This window comes from Heptranchias perlo, chromosome 22 (genome assembly GCF_035084215.1).
Source record: "Heptranchias perlo isolate sHepPer1 chromosome 22, sHepPer1.hap1, whole genome shotgun sequence".
In the NCBI taxonomy this organism is placed as follows: Eukaryota; Metazoa; Chordata; class Chondrichthyes; order Hexanchiformes; family Hexanchidae; genus Heptranchias; species Heptranchias perlo.
Window position 1 is genome coordinate 12138361 of NC_090346.1, and position 21299 is coordinate 12159659.

The 21299-nt window shown below is 45.3% G+C and overlaps 1 protein-coding gene across 1 annotated transcript in view; it reads right to left on the reverse strand.

The window, feature by feature from the left end:
- Positions 1–20245, reverse strand: part of shmt1 (serine hydroxymethyltransferase 1 (soluble)) — a 28423-nt gene extending 8178 nt beyond the window's left edge. Inside the window, exons 1-9 of the mRNA XM_068003733.1 lie at positions 20130–20245; positions 19270–19509; positions 18349–18494; positions 16024–16139; positions 14658–14818; positions 7857–7938; positions 5132–5344; positions 3474–3590; positions 2065–2187 (exon numbers count right to left, since the gene is read on the reverse strand). Coding sequence (XP_067859834.1) covers positions 2065–2187; positions 3474–3590; positions 5132–5344; positions 7857–7938; positions 14658–14818; positions 16024–16139; positions 18349–18494; positions 19270–19359 — 1048 coding nt within the window. The 5' untranslated portion in view covers positions 19360–19509; positions 20130–20245. The remainder of the gene's footprint in view (positions 1–2064; positions 2188–3473; positions 3591–5131; positions 5345–7856; positions 7939–14657; positions 14819–16023; positions 16140–18348; positions 18495–19269; positions 19510–20129) is intronic.
- Between the last annotated feature and the right edge of the window lie 1054 nt (positions 20246–21299).

Genomic DNA, 21299 nt, shown 5'->3' on the forward strand with positions numbered 1-21299 from the left:
TTGGGAACTAAACTCAATGGGAAAAGACATAGTGTGTAGATCTCCCTGGATGTCACCCGGGGGGGGGGGGGGGGGGGGAGGGGCAGAGGGGCTGTAGTTAGGGAGAGAGACTTGAGAAGTTACGAGACCTGAGACAGGTAACCTGATAGAAGGCTTCCAGATTACAAAGGGTTAGGTAAATAGGGAGAGACTGTTCTCACTGGTCAGTTTGGAGGGCACGGATTTAAGACAATCAGAAAAAGAATCAAAGGGGAAGATTAAAAAAAAAAGGCCCTCACGCAGACAAGTGCCCTGATGGCCACTTCAAATAGGCCTGTTTTAGGCCCCCTCTGCTAAATTGGTTATCACAGAGCAGAGCAGGAGACAGGCCGGCTCCGCTCAGGATTCTTAAGCAGTTGGTGCAGCCTAAACAGTGGGTATATATGCCAACGAAGGGTATATTTTCTTTAAAAAAGAACATCCCTGTGGAGCCAGGAAGAGCAGGAGTGTTTCTGCCTGACTCTACAGTGTCCGGATCGCCCTCCCCCCACCACCTCCACTCCCAGGACTGGCCTTTGGGCCATTACTGGCGAGGCAAGCAGCCCGATAATCATTTTCTTCAAATAGCCTATTGCCCCATCCACAGGCAGCTCACCCAATTAATATCAATGAGGTCCCGAGGCCCAGCTTTGGGCCTGCCTTGGGCCTCGCAGTTTGGGAGTGAACGACGGCCATTTCGGACCCGAAAACGGGGCCCAAAAGGAATTGCAGGCCCAAAGCCTCTGCTGATCAGACTTGCTTCACCTGAAAAATACAAAAGGGGAACTTGGATGGATCTTGGGGGGGGGGGGGGCGGGGGGAGGTTTGCTTAATAAGTCACCAGGAAAGGGCCATCGGAGTGAGCAGCAGAAACGGGGGTCAAGGCAATTGGATGGGATTCTCAAGTAGGGAACAGGGGATTTGGTGGGAAGGTGCAGTGAGAGCTGGCTGGACTCTAGCTTACCCTAAAAATGTTAACGTTCTGCATAAATCCACTGAGCTATCCAAACAGAGAAGGTCCACAGATAGAATCGGACACTTCTACGTGGCAATACGTGACAGATCGCACTGCAGGGATGTTATGATTTCACGTGGCTCGAAGGAGATCTCAGGGACAGCGCCCGTTGGCAGGACAGGGATAGGAGAGAGTCAGGTTTGATTTAAAACACATTAAACTTGCGCTCTCCTTTAAGACGTCAAAGCCTGACTCGCAACACCTACTGAGCTCAATCAGGCCAGTCAAAGCGGTTTGCTCATTAACTCTACAATGGACTGCACCATGACCCATTCCTACCCAGATTACACTTAACCCTTACAGTCCCACAGTCATCGAAGATTCAAGCCCCCTCAGCTAAAATAGGATCAGAGTGGCTCTCAGTGGTGAGCATTGCCTCCACAGGCCTTTGTTGGAGAGGTTATTGGGGGAACACAATGTGCTTTCTGGAAATTAGTGAAAGAGGGCTTGCGTTTGTTCAAAAATTCAGAAACCTAGATGAGCAGCAAAGTCAAAGAGGGTAGGAGGAAAGATGAGAGAAATTAGGAGAGGTTCGTTGATGCCAAGCTTTGGTTATTAAAAGACGTTAAGACTGTCGGAGGAAGCGAAGGCTGAGGGAGGTGAGGAGTTCCACGGTTTTGAGGGCTAGGCCAATGTGTTAAGAGTCGGAGATGGTGTGATGGATCTTGAGGTGGAGAAGTGGGTAGGAACAGTCCCGTTTGGAGCGTAGAAGGAAAGTTTGAGAGAGCTGGAATTCCTCGAATGGTATTTGCCTCACGTGTTTTGGTGGGAAAATTAACTTGAATATAACTTTAGATCTGCATTGACAACAGAGTACCTGCGTTACACATTAATCCAAATCCTGGTTTAGAACTAAGCTCACAGCAAGTGATTTCTGTAAATTCTACATTTACTGAAACCTGAGACACCAAGTTTAAATATACTTGCTAAATTAGTCAAGTTTACGACAAGGGAACATTTGATTACACCCCTGGAAAACTGCGGGCCTCTGCCCCAGGATAATCTGCCCAGACTGCACCCAGCGTTCTCACCAGTAACGATGTTGTATCCCAGGTCCATCATTGCTGTGGAAAGAGCCTTGCAGTTGGCCAGAATCTGCTTCTGGTAGGCCTTGAATTCCGGAGTCATCGCCTGTTTGAGTGCGACAGCAACTCCTGCCCGGACAGACGGGGGAGGGAGACATTTCAGTACAGACAGTACAAGGATAAAGCTCTCCATCCTATCTAAAGTGAGTCACGTGCCGTACAGCCCCAATCAGATCAGCTCAGAACAAATATGAACCCCACTAACATCTGACCAAGAGAAGAGGAAATGCTATAATGCACCTGAAGTAAAAGAAAGTCTTGCATTTATATATCGCGCCTTTCACAACCTCAGGACACCCCAAAGTGTTTTAGAATCAATTAGGTACTTTTGAAGTGTAGTCACTGTTGTAATGTAGGAAACGTGGCGGCCAATTTGCGCACAGCAAGATCCCGCAAACAGCAATGAGATAAATGACCAGATAATCTGTGATACGTGTAGGTTGAGGGATAAATATTGGCCAGGACACCGGGGAGAACTCCCCTGCTCTTCTTCGAATAGTGGCCATGGGATCTTTTACGTCCACCTGAGAGGGCAAACAGGGCCTCGGTTTAACATCTCATCCAAAAGACGTCTCATCCACCTCCCACTACGCAGCGCTCCCTTGTTTAATACATTCAGATCGCAAAGATCAGTATCAACAAACAAATCAGTTCTGATCATCAATTTACACGTTTGCCTAACTGATTGTAAATATCAGTTCTTTCTTTCCTTCCTGCAGTGGGCTACTGGACCATCAGCCCAGCTAACAAATGATTAGCATGTTGGTCTTAAAAAAAAATTCCCTCTTCCACACCAGACTACGCCTGTTACTGCCCCATGACTGTTGATAAAGTTTCCCGTGAGACCTAACCCAGTTTCTCCTCCTGTGTTATCGCCTCGCTTACCCAAAGATTCAACAGCCTGAACACAGGCTAATACCAAACCCGTCTCACAACGCGAGAGTGCGCCCTGGTATGAGGACAGAGGGGAGGTGGGCTCAAGGACCCAGAAAGTGAGGACTCTCCTCTGACAAGGCAGCCGTTGTATATATTTTTTATTAAAATTTAGATTTGAAATAAAACACAGTGTTCCGGATTTTAGAAATAATTTAAATTGTTTTTGAAAGAAGTAAATCCCACCCCCCATCTCATCATCCACACCTGCAAATTTTACCCCAAGTATTTCTCCAATTCCCTTTTGAAAGTTACTATTGAATCTGCTTCCACCGCCCTTTCAGGCAGTGCGTTCCAGATCAGAACAACTCGCTGCGTAACATTTTTTTCCCTCATTTCCCCTCTGCTTCTTTTGTCAATTACTTTAAATCTGTGTCCTCTGGTTACCGACCCCTCTGCCGCTGCGGAGCGGGACGCTTTACCTGCGATGGCGTGGTTGTGGGGTCCGCCCTGTAGCCCCGGGAACACAGCCTGGTTGATCAGACTTTCCAGGTTGTACAGGATCTCTTTGCCCGTCCTCGGGTCTGTGCTGCGGACTCCTGCAGAGTTGGCAAAACCGAACCGCGTGGGAGCATTTAATCATCGATTGCAAGTAGTTTTTTTTTTGAAAAAAAAAATCATTTTCAGGACGTGGGCGTCGCTGGCAAGGCTGGAATTTATTGCCCGTCCCTTGTTTCCCTTTGATAAGGTGGTGGGATGCCTGCCTGAAGTAATGGAGATCCCACGACTGAAGTGAGTCAGGAGGAGGGATGGAGAAAGAAAGGGGGAGACACACACACACATATTATATGATCTCCCCATTCTCAAACACTGCATCATTACGGGCTGAGTGTTCTTCACCCCTTCCTCTTAAGGTGTTCACTCTGTTGGGATTTAGTTCCTCAGGTGCTGGCCACACCCCTTCATCTCTCCCAAATTCCATGTTGAGGCTAGACAATGAGGATCAGCAAGCTATTTTGCTGTGGGGTGCATCGCAGTCAAGCCCATCAGTTCCTCACCCGGTGTGCGCTCAGGCTGTTGAGATACAGATCAGCCATAATCTAACCGAATGGCGGTACAAACTTTTCACCTATCAACCCGCAAAATTTTCACTTCCCAAATGGGAGAGGTGTGAACCCAAGGCCAGAGGTGAAAGGTCAGGTGTTCAAACTGTCTGCAGCTCTCACTCCTCTTAAGCACACAAAAAAAAACAACTCACCCCCTTCCTTTGGCGTCTCCATGCCAACTGCACGCAGGCCTCAATCAAGTGTCCTGAAGCCCAGTGCTAGAAGGGGCAGAGAGAGTCGTCATCCCTCCCTCCCTCCCTCCCTCGCTGTGGAGGGAACACCTAGCTTTACTCGACACTTGATCAGTGGATGAGAGAGTGCGACAAGGGGGGAAGAGAGGGAGAGAAAAAGAGAGAAAAAGTGAGACAGACAGAGAGGAGAGAGAGGGGGAGAGAAAGAGAAATGGAGAGAAAGAGAGAGACAGACAAAGACGGGATAGAGAGACAGAGACAGACACAGAGAGAAGGAGAGAACAGGAGAAAGAGAAAACGGGAGAGAAAAAATGAGAGAAAAAGAGAAAGAAGAAACAGAAAGGGAGAAAGGAAAAAAGAAAGAGACAGACAGAGACTCTCCCCATACAGGACTGGCCAACACCAATTGCTTAGATTCACTTGTGAGGACTGAGTGCTCGGGCGAGGAGAATCATGAACTTGAACCCATGTTCTGCCAATCCATGGCTCAGTCCTCTCAGTACACTGCGCCACCACAGGCTGCCCATCGGGTAAATACTCGTGCCGGATATAACCTTGGAGCGAGAGAGCCGATATTAATTTTACATTTCTACATACAATTAGTGGTTTGTTTGCAAAGTACCAATTTGGGCAGGACAGTTTGACATGACACTGTCAACTGTGTAGATGGCGTTTAACTGACCATGGGCCCTCCTGGCGATAACCAGTGATTGCCAATCTCACCAATGTAGTGTCTACAAATTGCAACCTAAGAATAAGCACGTTATTTGGAAGATGGGGGGGGGGGGGGGGGGGGGGGGAGGGTGGGTCAGGAGACACCCTGGGCAAACGTCTTTGACTCACCTTTTCTGTAGAAGATCATACCGGACCTGCACCCACGGAGAGTCTTGTGTGTTGTCGTGGAGACGACGTCACTGTGCTCGAAGGGAGAGGGCCCCAGCCCTGCCGCCACTAGGCCGCTGATGTGAGCCATGTCCGCCATCAGGTAGGCGCCGTTCTCATCTGCAATCTGCCGCATCCGAGCGTAATCCAGGTTACGGGAGTAGCAACTAACACCTGGGGAACACCAACAGTGCAGATCAGCTGATCGGAGGCCGGTTAAAAACAGAGGATCTGCCTCCTTCCATCCCCCCAAATACAACTTCAACTGCCTAAGTCCCTCCCTAAACCCCTCGGCCTCTCCATCTTCCCTCTTCTCCTTAAAGACCCTCCTTAAAACCCAACTCTTTGACCAAATTTTTGATTCCCCATCTCCTTTTTTGGCTCGGCGTCCATTTTATTTCCGAGAGTTTTGTTTGGATTCACAAGTGTTGAAGTGCCGTCAGCCGTCTAGGCCCTAAGCTCTGGAATTCCCTCCATAAACCTCTCCATCTCCCCCTCCTCCTTAGAACCCAACTTTTTGACCAGGTTTTTGGTCTCCTCGTCTCCTTCTTCGGCTCGGTGTCCATTTTACTTTCGATTATGCCTCTGTGAAGCTCCTTGGGATGTTTTTATACATTAAAGGCGCATTAAAAATGAAAGTTGCGCCTTTAACACAGGCCGGCTCAAATTCATGGGAAGGTGCTTTGTACTGAACGGTCATAAATCTAAATGGTTCAAAAATGCAGCCATCAGCGTCTCTACACCATCCACTTTGGTCAGAAACGATAATTCTCTTTCGTCTGAAAACGATAATGCAAAAGATGGATTTGGATGAATCAGGCCCGACAGCCCATTGCTCTCATCCTATCCAGAATGTCAACCCTACCATCTTCTCATTACAGCATCCATCTGTTTCTTAAACAAGTCCAGCATCCTGGCCTCGAGCATCACACGTGGTCAGTTTGGTCTTTTGTGGGGGGTGGGGGGAAAGAGGAGCTCAAAGAGAACAATAGAAACAGTTGGGGTGACAGTGGGGGTACATGGGAGTCCCTCATGTAGAGGTTGGAAGCTCCAGGAGTACCCAGCCTGATCCTGGATTTTATCCGGAATCTGTACTCCAGCTCTGAGATGGAATCATAGAATGATACAGCACACGAGGAGGCCATTCAGCCCGTAGTGCCTGCTCTGTGAAAGAACTATCCAATTAGTCCCACTCCTCTGATCTTTCCCCGTAGCCCTAAATATTTTCCCCAGGAGTTGACTTTATCCAATTCCCTTTTGAAAGTTATTATGGAATTTGCATTCCAGATCAGAACAATCGCTGCGTAAAAAAAATTCTCCTCATGTCACCTCTGGTTCTTTTGCCAATTACCGTAAATCTGTGTCCTCTGGTTACCGACCCTTCTGCCACTGGAAACAGTTTCTCCTTATTTACTCTGTCAAAACCGTTCATGATTTTGAACACCTCTGTTAAATCTCTCCTTAACCTTCTCTGCTCTAAGGAGAACAACCCCAGCTTCTCTAGTCTTGCCACGTAACTAAAGTCTCACATCCCTGGTACCATTCTAGTGAATCCTGCGTAATGGTAAATGAGACATTTGTGGAACCTTTTAGGACAAAGATGAGGAAAGATTTCTTCACTCAGAGGATTGTGAATCTTTGGAATTCTCTACCCCAGAGGGCTGTGGATGCTCAGTCATTGAGTATATTGAAAACTGAGATCGATAGATTTTTGAACACTATGGGAATTAAGGGATATGGCAGGTAAGTGGAGTTGAGGTAGAAGATCGGCCATGATCTTATTGAATGGCAGAGCAGGCTCAAGGGGCCGAATGGCCTACTCCTGCTCCTATTTCTTATGTCCTTATTCCTCTTGAAAGAGGAGTGAGATGAGTTTGTCCACCATCATCCATCCTAGTGGGTTTCGATGACACTATAAAGGGTTGTCTCAGAACGTCTGCTCTGGGCCTTTCTGAAAGTAAGGGACGAGGTCCACTTATTGAAACCGCTCTCCGCTGTAAAACAAGGAAATGGTGCAAAGGGAATTCAAAGTCGTAACAGTTACACTGGCCACTTGCTCTGAATTGAAATGTAAAGCTGGGCACAGTACACTGCAAAGCGCAGCGGGACACAATCGCAGAAACGTTCCTGCGCTAAGAGGTATCGTTAGAGCCACGTTATAACTTCAAAATGGCCAGGAAGACCGCAGGCAACGGAATCGGAAAGGAAAACGTAGGAAACCCAGCAGGTCAGTCAGCGTCTGAGAGAGAAAAGGATAGTTTAAAACCAAACTTCACCTGAGAGAGAAAAGGGACAAGTTAGAGCCAAACTTCACCTGAGAGAGAAAAGGACAAGTTAGAGCCAAATTTCCCCTGGTGACCGGTCCCTCTCCCTTTCAGGCACTGATCGGTCTGCTTACATCATCGGTCAACTTCAAAATGGGTAACTTTGCCAAGTAGAAAGCTGCATGCAAGTCCCTACACGATCCAGTATCGTGTTATCTGCGGCAATAGTCATGATTTTGCAGTATTTCATTCAGAGCCACCTCTCAAGAGAACCCTGACCTGAACTTGCCGTGATTAGGACTGCACTATGGAGTTAATGACGCTACCTACGCCAGGATTCTTGATTTAAGGAGGTGGTGGGGGGGGGATGGAGGGTGGTTTTAAGTCGCGGATACTCTGAACTGGACGACACCAGTGCTTACCTGCAATGATGAGCTTTGGGTGGAAGAGACGAGCATTCTCAGCCAGCCTGTCATAGTCAATATAACCAGTTTTGGGATTCACCTAAAGAGAACAAACAGCCAGTTACCTGGAGTGATAACATGGAGAGGGAATTCCTCTGTGTGTTATATATAGGGAAATTGTAAACACATTTGTAAAGAACACATTTACATTTTTGCTGTAAAGAAGCAGAGGAAATCTGCTCCCACATTATTTAGAGTGCAGCCTACAGCCAGAAATCTCAACGTAGGTCAGATGCATTCAGAGACACACAACACATTTCGTACAAGACACAGATTCATCTTCGCAATACAGCAGTCGGAGCTAGGAAACCTGTCTTATACTGGCAGACCTCCCGTGGCAATGCCCGGATGGAGTCTGGGGGTCTGTGATGTTAGCTGGTCTCCTGGCCTGTCCCTTTAAGACCCCGGTTCAAATACTCCTCGTTGGGGAGATATCCAGTGGTATGAAATAATCAATTTAAATTTTAAAAAATAGAACACAGGTGCCATTTTTGTTCGAAAAGAATTGAATTAACAGATAATTTAAATTCAGTAACTTTGAATCAAGAAGAATAGATTGCACCTGATAGGTCGGACTAAACACTACATCTCTCCCTGGGGTTTGACCATTATACTCTGGGCTGATGAGGATCATACAGATACAATGCATCTTGTGAATAGAACTTCAGTCAAGGCTTAGACTGGTCGTGTAAAGATGGCGTTACACAATTAATGGAATCTCTCGCTCTTCCCCTCAATGCCATTCCACCCACTTTTTTTTTCTCTCTCTCCAATTTTCATCTCTCCTATCCTGAAAACTTTGGCGCCCGTATTGGGACGTGGTCCCGCAGGTATTCACGAGCGAGCCTGGAGAGTGAGTGTTGGCAGGGCACTCGACCGTGAAGGGCATCGCGGCCAAACCCAATTGGTGGATTTTTCCTTTCCTAAGCTAGGGCACTGTAGCCAATCGTATCATCACTACGGCTGCTCTAGCTGAGATCAGTTAGCTCAGCAGAAAGAGGGAAACTGAACCTTGGAACAAGAGTAGGCCATTCAGCCCCTCGAGCCAGTTCCACCATTCAATTAGATCATGGTTGACTTGTACCTCAATGCCATTTGTCCGCCTTTGCTCCATATCCTTTAATACCCTTGCCTAACAAAAATCTATCGATCGCAGACCTTCAACAATAACAACAATTTGCATTTATCTAGTGCCTTTAACATAGTAAGATGTCCCAAGGTGCTTCACAGAAGCAATTATCAGACAATATTTGACACCGAGCCATGTTAGGAGATATTAGGCCAGGTGACCAAAAGCTTGGTCAAAGAAGTAGGTTTTAAGGAGCGACTTAAGTAAGGCAGAGAGGTTTAGGGAGGGAATTCCAGAGCTTAGGGCCTAGGCGGCTGAAGGTGCCTTAGGCACCAATGGTGAAGTGATTAAAATCGGGGATGCGCAAGAGGCAAGAATTGGAGGAGTGCAGAGATCTCGGAGGGTTGTAGGGCTGAATGAGGTTACAAAGATGGGGAGGGGTGAGGCCATGGAGGGATTTGAAAACAAGGATGAGAATTTAAAATTGAGGCGATGAACCTTTATAAAACACTGGTTCGGCCACAACTGGAGTATTGTGTCCAGTTCTGGGCTCAGCACTTTAGGAAAGATGTGAAGGCCTTAGAGAGGGTGCAGAAGAGATTTACTAGAATGATTCTAGGGATGAGGGACTTTAGATATGTGGATAGACTGGAGAAGCTGGGGATGTTCTCCTTGGAACAGAGAAAGCTGAGAGGAGATTTGATAGAGGTGTTCAAAATCATGAAGGGTCTAGACAAAATAAATAGACAGAAACTGTTCCCATTGGCAGAAGGGTCAAGAACCAGAGGACAAAGGTTTAAGGTGATTGGCAAAAGGTGACATGGGGAAAAACTTTTTTACACAGCGAGTGGTTAGGATCTGGAATGCACTGCCCGAGGGGGTGGTGGAGGCAGATTCAATCATGGCCTTCAAATGGGAACTGGTTAAGTACTTGAAAGGAGAAAATTTGTAGGGCTACGGGGATACGGTGGGGGAGTGGGACTAGCTGGATTGCTCTTGCATAGAGCCGGCACGGACTTGATGGAACGAATGGCCTCCTTCCGTGCTGTAACCATTCTATAATTCTATGTGAGAGGAGCAGAGTGAAAAGTGCCAACGCCTCTGCTGCCTGCAATCAGACTTGTCTAGTTTTTAATCTCCAAATACATTAAAATGCAGGTCAAACAGGGTTCATGGGACTCGTTTGATTGCCGGCACCATCAACATTCCAATCCTGCGTTTTTACGTCAATGTTCTGATCCTAAAAAAGACTCGATAAAAAGGTGTGTACAAAATAAAAACGCAACTGTCATAATCAAAACTGCAACCCTTCACGAACACAGCTGCAGCACAAAGGGCAGGTTGCAGGTTTGCCATTCTGACTGACCCAGCGATCTAGGAACATAGGAACAGGAGTAGGCCATTCAGCCCCTCGTGCCTGCTCTGCCATTTGATAAGGTCATGGCTGATCTGTGATCTAACTCCATATACCTGCCTTTGGCCCATATCCCTTAATACCTTTGGTTGCCAAAAAGCTATCTATCTCAGATTTAAATTTAGCAATTGAGCTCGTATCAATTGCCGTTTGTGGAAGAGAGTTCCAAACTTCTACCACCCTTTGTGTGTAGAAATGTTTTCTAATCTCGCTCCTGAAAGGTCTGGCTCTAACTTTTAGACTGTGCCCCCTACTCCTAGAATCCCCAACCAGCGGAAATAGTTTCTCTCTATTCACCCTATCTGTTCCCCTTAATATCTTATAAACTTCGATCAGATCACCCCTTAACCTTCGAAACTCCAGAGAATACAACCCCAATTTGTGTAATCTCTCCTCGTAACTTAACCCTTGAAGTCCGGGTATCATTCTAGTAAACCTACGCTGCACTCCCTCCAAGGCCAATATGTCCTTCCGAAGGTGCGGTGCCCAGAACTGCTCACAGTACTCCAGGTGCGGTCTAACCAGGGTTTTGTATAGCTGCAGCATAACTTCTGCCCCCTTGTACTCTAGTCCTCCAGATACAAAGGCCAGCATTCCATTAGCCTTATTGATTATTTTCTGCACCTGTTCATGACACTTCAATGATCTATGTACCTGAACCCCTAAGTCCCTTTCGACATCCACTGTTTTTAAACTTTTTACCATTTAGAAAGTACCCTGTTCTATCCTTTTTTGATCCAAAGTGGATGACCTCACATTTGCCACAGTTTTGCCCATTCACCTAATCTGTCAATATCCCTTTGTAATTTTATGTTTTCATCCACACTGCTTACAATGCCACCAATCTTTGTGTCATTGGCAAACTTAGATATGAGACTTTCTATGCCTTCATCTAAGTTGTTAATAAATATTGTGAATAATTGAGGCCCCAAGACAGATCCCTGCGGGTCTCCACTGCCAATGTGAGCACCTACCCATTATCCCTACTCTCTGTCGCATTTCACTCAGCCAACTTCCTAACCAAGTCCGTACTTCTCCCTTGATTCCATGGGCTTCTATCTTAGCTAACAGTCTCTTATGTGGAACCTTATCAAATGCCTTCTGGAAGTCCATATAAATAACATCCATTGACATTTCCCCTGTCCACTACTTTAGTCACCTCTTCAAAAAATTCAATCAGGTTTGTCGGGCACGACCTACCTTTCACAAATCCATGCTGGCTCTCCCTGATTAACTGAAAATTCTCGAGGTGTTCAGTCACTCTACCCTTAATTATAGACTCCAGCATTTTCCCCACAACAGATGTTAGGCTAACTGGTCCATAATTCCCTGGTTTCCCTCTCTCTCTTTTTTTAAAAAGCAGAGTGACATGGGCAATTTTCCAATCTAGAGGGACAGTTCCTGAATCTAGAGAACTTTGAAAGATTATAGTTAGGGCATCCGCAATGTGCTCACCTACTTCCTTTAAAACTCTGGGATGGAAACCATCCGGTCCTGGGGATTTGTCACTCTTTAGTGCTATTATTTTCTTCATTACTGTTGCTTTACTTAAGTTAATTTTATCGAGTCCCTATCCCCGATTCAATATTAGTTTTCTTCTGATTTCCGGCATGCTATCCTCTTTTTCTACTGTAAATACTGACGCAAAGTAATCGTTCAACATGTCCGCCATTTCCCCATTGTCAATGACAATATCCCCACTTTCAGTTTTTAAGGGTCCAACACTGCTCCTGACCACCCTCTTTCTCCTAATATAACTATAAAAGTTCTTTGTATTGGATTTGATATCCCTTGCAAGTTTCTTTTCATACTCTCTTTTTGTAGCTCTTACTATCTGTTTTGTGACCCTCTGTTGATCTTTGTATCTTTCCCATTCGCCTGGATCTGTGCCATTTTTTGCCTTTTTGTATGTCCTTTCCTTATGTCTTATACTGTCCCTTACCTCTTTAGTTGTCCATGGCTGGTTTTTTTGGCAAGTAGAGTTCTTGCCCCTCAGGGGTATAAACCGATTCTGTATCACGTTAAATGTTTCTTTAAACATTTCCCACTGATCATCAGTCGTTTTACCCATTAACAGATTTGTCCAGTTTACTGCGGACAGTCTCTGTCTCATCCCATTGAAGTCGGCCTTACCCAAGTCTAGAATCTTAGCAGCTGACTCACTTTTCTCCTTTTCAAACACTACATTGAACTCGATCATGTTATGATCGCTATTGGATAGATGTTCGCGTACAGTTAAGCCGTTAACTAAATCTGATTCATTACTCATTACTAAATCTAGTATGGCTTGCCCCCTTGTTGCCTCTAGGACATACTGCCGTAGAAAACTATCCCGGACACACTCAAGAAATTCACTACCTTTCTGACAGTTGCTAGTCTGCTTTTCCCAATCTATGTGAAGGTTAAAGTCCCCCATTAAGACCACTATGCCTTTCTTACACACTTGTCTAATATCAACAACAACTTGCATTTATATAACGCATTTAACCTAGTAAAACGTCCCAAGGCGCTTCACAGGAGTGTAATCAAACAAAATTTGACACCGAGCCACGTAAGGAGATATTAGGACAGGTGACCAAAAGCTGTTGAAAAAGTAGGTTTTAAGGAGCGTCTTAAAGGAGGAGAGAGAGGTAGAGAGGCGGAGAGGTTTAGGGAGGGAATCCCAGAGCTTAGGGCCTAGGCAGCTGAAGGCACGACCGCCAATGGTGCAGCGATTAAAATCGGGGATGCGCAAGATGTAAGAGTTGGAGGAGCGCAGAGATCTCGGAGGGTTGTAGGGCTGGAGGAGGTTACAGAGATAGGGAGTGGCGAGGCCGTGGAGGGATTTGAAAACAAGGATAAGAATTTCAAAATTGAGGTGTTGCCGGACTGGGAGCCAATGTAGATCAGCGAGCACAGGGGTGATGGATGAACGGGACTCGGCGCGATATGTCTGGATCATATTTTTTTTTTAATCGATCAGGTTCTATACAACTGAGGCATAACTTCCTCTGCTTTGTATTCCAGATCTCTTGAGATAACGGCCAACATTCCATTAGCCTTTTTGAACCTGTCTACTGGCTTTTAATGATTCCCAAGTCTCTTCGCTCCTGTACAGTTCCTAGTTTCTCACCATTTAGAAAATACTCCCATTTATCATTCTTGGGTCCAAACTGGACGACTTCACACTTGCCCACACTGAACTCTATTTGCCATAGTTTTGCCCACTCACTTAATCTGTCCATCTCCCTTTGCAACTTCCTGCTCCCATCTGAGCTATTTACTGTCCCTCCTAACTTAGTGTCATCTGCAAACTTGAAAACTAGAGAATGGAACTCTTCCACTCTCAGTACCCATGTCGGCACGAAACCATTCCCAGATCAGGTACAAAACAGTTCCAACCATGAGCCTTAATCCCAACTTCAGAATCTAACTCCCCTCCTACACTAAACTAATAGCGAGGACTTGCTGTACCGATGGCTAATTTAGGCCCAGCAACTTCTTGTCGCTCAGAAACCAGCATTCCGGAACAGTCTTCAGGTTATAGTTTGCCTTCAGAGTCACCTGCCAACCATCACTGAATCCAGTCACCGACGCCAGTCACACAGCAGGCTGCCGAACAAGTTTTATCTTTCCCGCCACCCCCACCCCACATTTGGTTTTCCCCCGGCCCCTGGTCAAGAACGTGAAGTGTGTGGCAACTCACTCCCATTCCCCTGCCAGGGATGGTCTATAAATCGGCCGCGTCGAGGTGCTGAAGAGCAGCCCCGGTATCTCTCAGGTCCAGTTCTTGCGCCCTCCCTGTGGGGAACACCCAGCCTGGACTTTAATGCATCACCATAATGGAACAGATGGAATTGTTGCAATGGCAGGCACCGTCCTGACCTCAGAGGTCTAAGGTACGACTGACACACAGCCCTTAAAGGAACAACAAATTTTACATTTCCAGTCTCCAATACGTCAAAGGGGACCAAGGCAGTTTTCTCTTCCCAAATCAAGTCATATAGACGTTGTTATGATCTGGAATGCACTGCCTGAAAGGGTGGTGGAAGCAGATTCAATAGTAACTTTCAAAGGGGAATTGGATATATACTTGAAACAGAAAAATTTGCAGGGCTATGGGGAGTGGGACTAATTGGATAGCTCTTTCAAAGAGCTGGCACAGGCATGATGGGCTGAATGGCCTCTTTCTGTGCTATATGATCCTATCAGATGTCTTCAGAGTTCAAACAAAAATGTCAAAGGATTGACCGCTAATTCAATACTGTGATAGGAGTTACCTTTCAAATCCTCTTACCTTGTACGGCATAGACTCAAAGAAGATGGACGTGGCGGAGATTTTCTTCTTCTCTGTCATGAAGCCATGGGTCAGGTGGCCACCGTCGGGAAGATCCAAACCCATGATCCTCCCATGCGGCTCCACGAGAGCCGTGTAAACCGCAAAGTTTGCTGGCGAACCTACCAAATCCAGGGAGAGGGAGAGGAGTGGGGAGAGGTGTCATAGAGTCATAGAGTTATACAGCACGGATAGAGGCCCTTCGGCCCATCATGTCCGCGCCGGCCATCAGCCCTGTCTACTCTAATCTCATATTCCAGCATTTGGTCCGTAGCCTTGTATGCTATGGCATTTCAAGTGCTCATCCAAATGCTTCTTGAATGTTGTGAGGGTTCCTGCCTCCACAACCCTTTCAGACAGTGAGTTCCAGACTCCAACCACCCTCTGGGTGAAAAAGTTCTTTCTCAAATCCCCTCTAAACCTCCCGCCTTTTACCTTGAATCTATGTCCCCTTGTTATAGAACCCTCAACGAAGGGAAAAAGCTCCTTAGTATCCATCCTATCTGTGCCCCTCATAATTTTGTACACCTCAATCATGTCCCCCCTCAACCTCCTCTGCTCCAAGGAAAACAAACCCAATCTTCCCAGTCTCTCTTCATAGCTGAAGCGCTCCAGCCCTGGTAACATCCTGGTGAATCTCCTCTGCACCCTCTCCAAAGCGATCACATCCTTCCTGTAGTGTGGCGACCAGAACTGCACACAGTACTCCAGCTGTGGCCGAACCAGTGTTTTATACAGCTCCATCATAACCTCCTTGCTCTTATATTCTATGCCTCGGCTAATAAAGGCAAGTATCCCATATGCCTTCTTTACCACCTTATCTACCTGTTCCGCCGCCTTCAGGGATCTGTGAACTTGCACACCAAGATCCCTCTGACCCTCTGTCTTGCCTAGGGTCCTCCCATTCATTGTGGTGGAGGGAGAGAAGGAGAGAGAGAGAGAGAGAGAGAGAGAGAGAGAGATTACTGAAGCCCATTCAAAATCTCCAATATACATTCTGCAGCACCCAGGGAGGTTGATGTTAAAATGTTGCCAGTCTATCCCCGAGGCACACTTTGCTCCAGAAAAACACCTACTACTGGCCCAGTCGTCCACTCTGCTGCCTGGCGTCTGCCAAGGTGACAGGAGCCAGCCCAGGTGGGGAGTTAAGACGACCACAGGGTGGAACAGTCTGCTGACACTCAACGTCCAGGCATATAAATGAAGAATGGCCTCTTGAGGCACCGGTAGGCTGTGGACCCCCGGGATGAGTTGGTGCCTTCAGTAGAGATGGAGGGAAACTTGGGGTTGAGATTGTGGTGAAATCAGTTGTACCCGCCGAGTTTACCTGAATATGGCTGGACGTTGACTCCCCATTTCTGTGGGTCAAGGCAGTACAGATCCAACGCTCGTTTCTGGCAAAGCCTCTCCAGCTCATCCACAAACTCAGTGCCACCATAATACCTAAAGAAACAGACATTCACTGCATCAAAACAGGCCACGTGACCAACAAATAAAAAGAAAAGATCTACTGGAGAACAACAAAAACTTTTTCTTGACCCTCCTGAAGGATCAGTGCAGATAATTCGAGTCATTGCACAGCTTGCTTTACCTCTTTCGCTTCTTCATGCAAAGGGTCGTGGAAATCTGGAATTCTCTTCCACCCCCCAATAAAGCTGTGGATGCTGGGGATCAATCAGAACCGAGACTGATAGGTTTTTGTTGGATATCAAGGGATATGGAGCTAAGACCAGTAAACGGAGTTGAGGTGCAGATCAGCCTTAATCTAAATGAATGGCGAACAGGCTCGAAGGGCTGAATGGCCTACTCCTGATCCTATGAACCTACAATGGCAGCTCTATCCATGCTAATATATTAACCCCAACCCCATGAGCCCTTATCTTGTGCAACAACCTTTTGTGTGGCACTTTATCAAATGCCTTTTGAAAATCCAAATATACTACATCTACTGGTTCCCCTTTATCTACCCTGCTAGTTACATTCTTAAAAAACTTTAATAGATTTGTCAAACACGATTTCCCTTTAATAAAACCATGTTGACTCTGCCTAATCATATTGTGATTTTCAAAGTGCCATGTTACCACTTCTTTAACAATGGATTCCAGCATTTTCCCAACGACTGATGTCAGGCTAACTGGCCTGTAGTTCCCTGTTTTCTCTCTCCCTTCTTTCTTGAATAGCGATGTTACATTTGCTACTTTCCAATCCACTGGGACCGTTCTAGAATCTAGGGAATTTTGGAAGATCACAACCAATGCTCCCATTATCTCTGCAGTCACCTCTTTTAGAACCCTAGGATGTAGGCCACCAGGTCCAGGGGATTTGTTGGCTTTTAGTCTCATTAATTTCTCCAATACTTTTTCTTTACTAATATTAATTACTTTAAGTTCCTCACTCTCATTAGACCCTTGGTGCCACATTATTTCTGGTATGCTTGTGTCTTCTTCTATGAAGACAGATACAAAATATTTGTGAAACGTCTCCGCCATTTCTTTATTCCCCATTATAATTTCTCCTTTCTCAGCCTCTAAGGGACCCATGTTTACTTTTGCTACTCTCTTCCTTTTTACATACTTGTAGAAGCTCTTACAATCTGTTTTTATATTTCTTGCTAGTTTACTCTCATATTCTATTTCTCCCTCTTTATCAATTTTTTGGTCATCACTTGATGGATTCTAAAACTCTCCCAATCCCCAGGCTTATTACTCTTCTTGGCAACATTATAGGCCTCTTCTTTTAATCTAATACTATCCTTAACTGCTTTAGTTAGCCACGGATGGATCACTTTTCCCGTGGAGTTTTTATTTCTCAATGGACTGTATATTTGTTGAGAATTATGAAATAGTTCTTTAAATGTTCAGCCTCACCCCTCCCTTTCTCTGCAACCTTCTCGAGCCCTACAACCCTCCGAGATCTCTGCGCTCCTCCAACTCTTGCCTCTTGCGCATCCCCGATTTTAATCGCTCCACCATTGGCGGCCGGGCCTTTGGCTGCCTAGGCCCTAAGCTCTGGAATTCTCTCCCTAAACCTCTCCGCCTCTCTATCCTCCTTTAAGACGCTCTTTAAAACCTACCTCTTTGACCAAGCTTTTGGTTACCTTTCCTAATATCTCCTTATGTGGCTCAGTGTCAAATTTTGTTTGATAATCGCTCCTGTGAAGCACCTTGGGGCATTTTACTACATTAAAGGCGCTACAAACATGTAAATTGTTGTTATTGTTGCTTATCTACCATCATATCTTTTAATCTAATTTCCCAATCTATCTTAGCCAACTCGCCCCTCATAGCTATGCAATTGGCTTTGTTTAAATTTAAGACTCTAGTTTCGGATTTAGTACGTCACTCACAAACTCAATATGAACTTCTCTCATATTATGATCACTCTTCCCCAGAGGATACCCTTGCTATAAAATTACTAATTAACACTGTCTCATTACACAAGACAAATTAAGCGGGCCAACATTTCAACTAGATGAACTAAAATAAACTCCTCCCCTGTCTACTGTTCCGTGGCGATAGAGGGGGCTGAAGGATTTGACCGGTAAATCTATTTCTTCAGCCCATCTTCCTGTCTTTAATTCTCAGTATAATACAGTCATGTGTCAGAACAACAAATGAAGCCATTCAAGGCAGGTCGAGTCCTGATGACATACCTCTGCCCAGGGTATCCCTCGGAATATTTGTTGTTCATGCAGGAGCCCAAAGCCTCCAACACTGCTCGGCTCGCAAAGTTCTCGGAGGCGATGAGTTCCAAACCAAGCCTCTGACGACTCTTCTCTTTCTTAATGATATCGTACACCTGAAAGAAAAAAAAAAATCTGCATAAATGTTCTTCTTCAGCAAAGGTCAAGGGTCAGTAACCCCTCCCACACTGAAATAAGGTCTTACTGCACCATCTCCTTTCCAACTCATTCTCAGATTGAGTCACTGGAGTCCAGCAATCAGGAGTTGGAACTCAAAACAAATGTTTCCCCCTCCCCCACTCCTGAGCCTGGGACAATGAGGCCAATTGTAGCATGCCTGCTCTTTTACGTAGAATGTACAGCCATTCGGCCCAACTGCTCTATGCTGGTGTTGATGCTCCACACGAGCCTCCTCCCACCCCTCTTCATTTCATTCTGTCAGCATATCCTTCTATTCCTTTCTCCCTCATGTGTTTATCTAGCTTCTCCTTAAATGCATCTATGCTATTCGCCTCAACTACTCCCTGTGGTAGCGAGTTCACCATTCTAACCACTCTCTGGGTAAATAGGTTTCTCCTGAATTTCTTATTGGATTTATTAGTGACTATCTTATATTTATGGCCTCTAGTTTTGGACTCCCCCCACAAGTGGAAACATTTTCTCTATGTCTAACCTATCGAACCCCATCGGAATTTTAAAGACCTCTATCAGGTCACCCCTCAGCCTTCTCCCCAGCCTGTTCGGTCTTTCCCAATAGTTACAACCTCTCCGTTCTGGTACCTGAGATCTTCCCGTCTGTACCGGACAACGTCTTTACCCACTGGGAACCAATTACTGTTTTAAAAAACAAACCATTCCTAAAAAAAATGACATTGTTTTTTTTTGACCTACCTCTGGATCATTGGTGCTAAGGGGCTCCACCACCATTGCATTGTGGGATTCCCAGTTGTCTGAGGAGTTGCCATTGACAACGTTTGCCATGATTGAAAACCCTTTTTCCAGTCAGGATTTCTGCTGCGTTAAATATAAAAAGACGACAAGACAAATGAACGAGCCCGTGGTTTGCTCCGGTCTACAATCACTGTCCTCCAGAAATGCTTAATCCCCGCTGTAAACGATGTTTCAACAATCCTGGATAATCATTCACAGAATGGAGACAAGCTCAGTTTGCATTTTGCTGTTATAACAGTTGGGCAAGAACTAAAAAAAAAAGCACAGCAAATAACTTTTAACGATGTCCTTCCTAAATCGTAAAATTTTAAAGCACAGAAGGAGGTCATTCGGTCCATCGTGCCTGTGCCGGCTCTCTGAAAGAGTTACCCACTAGGCCCCATTCTCCTGCCCCTTCACCACCCCCCCACCTCTTAAATTTTTCCTTTTCAAATATTTATCCACTTCCATTTTTTAAGCGTTTATGAATTCTGCTTCCACCACTGTTTCTGGTCAGGCTTTCAATGTCCTAACAACCTTCCGTGTGTAAAAATGAAATTCTCCTAACTTCTGCCTTTGTTCTTTTGGTGATGATCTTAAATTAACACCTTCTAGTTACTGACTCACTGACCAGTAGAAATAGCTTTTCTCCTAATTTACCTTATCAAAACCCTTCCTAACTTTGAACACCTCTAACAGATCTCTTCTTAATCCTCTTTGTTAAACTCAAATTCCAAAACAAGTTTACAAAATCACTTGATAAACATGGATGAGAAAAGCAATTTAGCCTATGTCGGCAAAACCAATTAGCACAAACCTACATTCCTCCCCATCTGTGTTGAACGATTCCAAGGTTTTTTGCTTCTATTACCAGAAGGTTACCCTGTAATCAATGCTCGGGATGGCAGACAAATAAATACTCAGACCGAAGTTCAGCCCAATGTCACTTGAACCGGCTACTGGGAGATAAATGAACAGCCCATAAAGTACTCTTTCCTGTGCAAAAGCCAAGCCTCCACACGAGATAAGATTACACAAGGCACGGCTAACTTATTATTTTAACATTACTACAGATTGCTCCATCTGTTTGAGCACCGTTGAATGTTCAAGGTCGATTTCTTTTCCCCATGCATCCCAAGTAATCTTTGTCCTTCAACATCAACTTGCATTTATATAGCAGCTTTAACGTAGTAAAACGTCCCAAGGCGCTTCACAGGAGCGATTATCAAACAAAATTTGACACTGAGCCAAGGAAGGAGACAGGTGACCAAAACTATCTCTCTCTCTCTGTATATATATATATATATATATATATCTACACACACATATAAACATACACATAAGCACTGTGACAGATATCAAGTTCCATCAGCCACATTTCTGTGTCAATCATTATAACTGACCCAGGCAATCACAGGGATCATCAGGACCTGCTAAATTTTAGGGCAGTGAGGGGAAAGGTTTGCAAATAACTTTTTTCTTTTAAATGCAAAATGCTTATATTAACATACCTGCAACTTCACTGCCCACCTAATTAAGCTTGGAAATTGCACACAATGGGATCCCGCTAAATACCATGTCTAAAAATATACTTTGGTTTCTGTTCTTTTACTTTCCAGCTCCGTTGTTTAAAATGCTACTCAGTACACACAGCCCTGACAAGAAAACAACACACAAAAAGTACAACTTAACAGTTAAATTAGTCTGCCTGGTACATTTGAGCCTTTTGGGGTGAAATTAGTGTTTTAAAGTTAAATCAAGAATCCAGGTGCTGGAATGCATTGTCTGAGAGGGTGGTGGAAGCAGAGTCAATAGTAAATTTCAAAAAGGAATTGGATAAATACTTGAAAAGGAAAACTTTGCAGGGCTATGGGGAAAGAGCAGGGGGTGTGGGACCAATTGGCTTGTGCCGGCTCTGTGCTGTATGATTCTATGAGGAGCTCTCTGAAGCTGTTTAGAATACAGTTCAAGATGTCTCAGTGTGTGTTGAA